The sequence below is a fragment of the Pteropus vampyrus genome, unplaced genomic scaffold, assembly GCF_000151845.1.
Source record: "Pteropus vampyrus isolate Shadow unplaced genomic scaffold, Pvam_2.0 Scaffold306, whole genome shotgun sequence".
In the NCBI taxonomy this organism is placed as follows: domain Eukaryota; kingdom Metazoa; phylum Chordata; class Mammalia; order Chiroptera; family Pteropodidae; genus Pteropus; species Pteropus vampyrus.
The window spans coordinates 2,366,346-2,371,340 of NW_011889087.1; the positions used below are offsets into that span (position 1 = coordinate 2,366,346).

Genomic DNA, 4,995 nt, shown 5'->3' on the forward strand with positions numbered 1-4,995 from the left:
ACCTGGGAGCACTGGCAGCAGTTTGGGAGTTTGCTGCACTTGAGGAGAAGTCTTTGGAGAGGGCTTGTTCTGAGCACACCCGGTTCCCTCCCCCCGGACTGAGGGAAGCATGGGACCAGCCCTGCCCCAGCCTGTCATTGGCTGGCACTAGGCAGAGGGGGCTTTAAAAAGGCAAACGTGTCTGGGCTAGAGACTGGAGCCTGTGCTACTGGAAGGCCAGGTGCCCTCCTCTGGCTGGCACCATGCAGCTCTCTCTTGCCCTGTGTCTCGTCTGCCTGCTGGTGCACGCAGCCTTCTGTGCGGTGGAGGCCCAGGGGTGGCAGGCCTTCAAGAACGATGCCACCGAAATCATCCCTGAGATGGACGAGTACCCTGAGCCCCCACCAGAGCTGGAGAACAACAAGACCATGAACCGGGCGGAGAACGGAGGGAGGCCTCCGCACCACCCCTTTGAGACTAAAGGTATGGGGTGGAGAAGAGCACTTTTACCATAAGTGTCCTCTGAAGGGAGGGTTGTCTTTGGGATGTGTTGAAGACTGAGGTAGACCGTCAGTTGCTACCAGCAATAGTAGAGGGACAGTCTTGCCTGGAAGCGGGGTAAGGATGGCATGTCAGTGTAGCCTTGGAATCCGAGTGCAGGGAACTGAGGCCGGCAGGGGGCTGGCAGAGAGCCTGGGGCAGGATGGAGGCTGAGATGGCGAGGATACAGCATTGGAACTGGCTCAGAGGCTGGGGTAGAAAGTTTCAAGTAATCTCCTCCTAAGAATATAGGACCTGCTGGCACCGCTGAGGAGGGACAAGGCAGGAGAGCCTCACATCTATGAGCACCTGCTGAAGGCCAGATGCTCTATGTGAGCTCTTGCATGTGCTGTACCCCAAGGACCCACCACATGGGAGCCCCATAAGGTGAAACCCTAGTTTGAAGGTGAAGAAACTGATGTTCCAGAAATTAAGTAATCTGGAACTGAGTAGACCTGAGATTTGAACCCAGTTGGATCCAATTCCAAGGCAGCCCTGGTGGGGGATTATGGGTGGGGCATTGGGGACCAAGAGCCAGAGCAAATCCCCCCAAAGCAATGGGAAAGGAATGCCAGAGCTTGGTCCCCTTCTGGTAGGGAAGTTACTATAGTAAAAAGCAGCCTTTTGCCCCCTACAGCCCCAGGCCAACCTCCCATGGGTGCTTGCACATACAGCTTCCACCCATGCGGGTCCCCTGGGGGAAGTGGAGTCAGGAGACCCAGGCTCTGCCTTTTGGGCAAATGCTTTTCCCTCTCTGGGCCTCGGTGTCCTCAGTGATAATGAGGGGGTATGACATGCTGCCTTTGGCTCCTTTCAAGTCTAATGACTTCTCCTCCTCTAAACCTCCCTCTCTTTAGCAGCTGCTGCCTTGATTTATTACCTTCAATTAACCCCTACTCCTTTCTCCATCTCTTCAATGTCCTTCCCAAGTGGCGGGAAAAGGAATTTGAGAGAAGCCAGAGACATGCAGAGGGTGTGGCTAGGACCTAGGCTGCCATAGCGAGGGGCCCTGTGGCACAGGTGTGACTTAAGTCTGGCAAAGAGGGCTCCTTTGGAGAGCAATAATAATAACCCATAATAACAGCCAACACTTTTGGCTCTTACTATGTGCCCGGTGGCGTCCCCTTCATTATATATGTAATGGATTAACGAATTGAATCCTCAGGACAACCTACTTTACAGCTAGGAAGCACAGAGAGGTTAAGTAACTTGCCCAATATCACACAGTGATGGAGCTGGTATTTGAACCACGGCAAAAAAAAAAAAAAAAAAAAAAACAACAAAACAAAAACCAAAAAACAAAAAACAAAAAAACTTAACTCTAAAGTTTTAGGGAGAGAGGGTGGGCGGGAGATCTTTTCACCAGCTGAGCTCTTCCCATAATAGATACCCAGGGGCAAAAGCGTCTAAAGAGAGGTGGGTTTGGAGAAGGCGGGGGAGGCATGGAGGGAGCCGAAGGCCGGGAGGGGTGGCCGGGAGAGCCGCCGCCCTCACGCGCGTCTCTTTCTGCAGACGTGTCCGAGTACAGCTGCCGCGAGCTGCACTTCACCCGCTACGTGACGGACGGGCCGTGCCGCAGTGCCAAGCCGGTCACTGAGCTCGTGTGCTCGGGCCAGTGTGGACCCGCACGCCTGCTGCCCAACGCCATCGGCCGCGGCAAGTGGTGGCGCCCGAACGGGCCCGACTTCCGCTGCATCCCCGACCGCTACCGCGCGCAGCGGGTGCAGCTGCTGTGTCCTGGCGGCGCAGCGCCGCGCGCGCGCAAGGTGCGCCTGGTGGCCTCTTGCAAGTGCAAGCGCCTCACCCGGTTCCACAACCAGTCGGAGCTCAAGGACTTTGGGCCAGAGGCCGTGCGGCCGCAGAAGGGTCGGAAGCCGCGGCCCCGCGCCCGGGGCGTTAAAGCCAACCAGGCCGAGCTGGAGAATGCCTACTAGAGCCACCCGTCCGCAGCGCCTCCCCAGGCGGTGCCCCCAATCCGGGCGCCTCAGGTTTCTGCTCTCTGCGCGCGGTTCGATTGTTTGTATCTCATTTTAAATGCCTGCAACCCAGGGCAGGGGGCTGAGACCTGCCTGGCTTCGAGGGAGGTAGCCAGACCTCGCGGATCCTGGGTGCCATCAAAGCCCCACTGTCCCCGCCAGCCCACCCGCCCAGGGGTTCCCGCAGGGAAGGGAGCTGAGAGTCACAGACACTGAGCCATGCAGCCCCGCCCACTGGGGCCGCCTACCTTTGCAGGTCCCACTTCAGAGGAGGCAGCAAAGGAAGCATTTCACCGCCCCGGGGTTTTTAGGGAGCGGTGGGAGTGAGAAAAGTCTGGGGACTGGTTAAGAAAGTTCGATAGATTCCGCGTCCACCTCTCTGCCTGTCGTAAAGCCTTTAGCGCCATGCTATGCCGAGAACACAGGACTGGGGGCCACAGATAGGGGTTTCTAGTCCTGGCTCTGCCACTAATTGCTGGGTGAGCTTGGACTATACTCGTTTCTTTCTGGACCTCGATTTCCTCTTTGTAGAATGCGGTGGGGTGGGGGCAGATTAGGATCTTGAGCAACCTTCTGTCATGTGATTCCAAGGACTTGGGTGCCTTTTGAATGGGCAGGGAGAGAGATTGGACTGAATCACTGCCATGGTCATGTCCAGAATTTGGAGTTGTAATCCTCTAATCTGACAGCCAAAGATGAAAAACAAGCAAGAAAAAAGAAAAGAGTGTATTCATGACTGACAAACTCCTGAAAGACACACTGAGTTGTTTCCCAGCCTAGCCTCCCCAGATGTTTGGCTACCTCCACTCCTACATCTCAAAGGATGCAGAAACAACATCATCAATTGGGGTAGAGAAGGAGAAGGTCCCAAGGGTTGTGGGAAGGACAGAAAGCACCCCTTATTCCCAAAGAGCGGCACTCTGCCCTCTCTCCATATTTTAGTCACCTTCTGCAGAGAAGCTCAAAGTCCCAGGACACTGGGCTTGCAAGCCCACTGGAGCAGCCACCACCCTTTCAAGCACCAACAGATCCCTCCAGAGGCACCTCCTCCTGCCTACCACTTACGGACACATTTTTGACTAGAAAATAGCTTCTTACTGTTGTTATGTGTGACGGCATATCTTACATTAAAGTAACAATATTGGGGAAAAAATTACAAATGCTGTACATATGCTGAGAAACCGCATAATAGCTGCCACCTAAAATTCTTTTTTGAAAATCATCTCCAGACAGCTCTTACTTTCGGTGTAGTTTATAATTGTTAATTTTTTTTTTTTTTTTTTTGTAAACAAAAGCACATGCCATGTGAAAGCCTGCTGGGCTGGTTGTTTTCTGCAATCCTTTCATGGGGAATTTGTCCACAAGAATGAAAGTCGTGGTTTTTAAAAAGAGTTAAGTTACATATTTATTTTCTCACTTAAGTTATTTATGCAAAAGTTTTTCTTGTAGCAAATGATAACGTTAATATTGCTTTATGAAATACCAGTCTGATCTTTCAAAACCCAGAGCCATTGTTAATAAAGACAATGAGTCGTTACAGAGAGGATGTGGTCTCATTTTGTCAACCACACAGTCATTTCTGTCAAAGTTAACATCCTTCTCTTGGTCACTACGACACCTTTGCCTGTGCTATAGTGGCCCTTGTGACAATTATGTCTTTCCTTTGTAAAATCATGTTCGTCTCTTCCTTTCCAAACCTAGACCTCATTCCTTTACTCGGCCATTGTAATAACCTCAGCCTGGTCTCCCTCTAGCAGCCTGCCCTTCACACCACTGTCATCGCGTCACGCCCCTGCCCCAAATCCCTTAATAGCTCCCTCCTCCTTGCCCAGGATCACATTCAGGCTTCTTGGTCTGACATACAAGGCTTTTGCCGGCTTGATTCCCATCCTCCACCCCACCAGGCTTCCTTACTGACTCCAAGTGGCCATATGCTGTACTGATCCCTGCTTCCTTAGTTTGTCCCCCACCCCCAACATATCCCACTCTTTCCCTGGAGTTCATGTTCCTTTTCATCTCTCCTGATCCTTCCAGAGATGTTCCAATCCCCACTGATCCCTCTCGCTTCAAAGGTCCAGCCCCTTTTATCCGGTCTCTGTTTGGGTTCCTGATTCTATATATTTCATTTGACATTCATTCATGGACCACCTGCCTCACCTGGCTATGCCCTGCTTAGTACTGGGATAGACACAAAGCCAAGCACAATTCAGGACCAGCTTACAGGGAGCTCAGCCAAGGCTTTTCTCAAATGTGAATTTTATGTCTCACTAGTGAAGATGTAAGATTGTCACAAGCATAGACAATGTCTTGCACTTCTCTGGATGCTGGCTGAGACTCAAGAAATACTCTTCAGAGAGGGATAATCAGTTGCAAAGCTTTAAACCAATCTTGGGATGGGCCCACCCCAAGAGCCCTCCTTACCCCCAAAGTAAGCTGAGGTCCGCCCTGTCGAATTTTCACTTTAACTGCCAATGAACCTTTCTAAATCCATTATCATCAT

The 4,995-nt window shown here is 52.0% G+C and overlaps 1 protein-coding gene across 1 annotated transcript; it reads left to right on the top strand.

The window, feature by feature from the left end:
- The first annotated feature begins 207 nt into the window (after window positions 1-207).
- Window positions 208-3,684, top strand: SOST (sclerostin). Its single transcript, XM_011377213.2, has 2 exons — window positions 208-462; window positions 2,032-3,684. The coding sequence occupies exons 1-2, from the start codon at window positions 243-245 to the stop codon at window positions 2,451-2,453; spliced, it is 642 nt and encodes a 213-aa protein (XP_011375515.1). The 5' UTR covers window positions 208-242; the 3' UTR covers window positions 2,454-3,684.
- The last annotated feature ends 1,311 nt before the right edge of the window (window positions 3,685-4,995 follow it).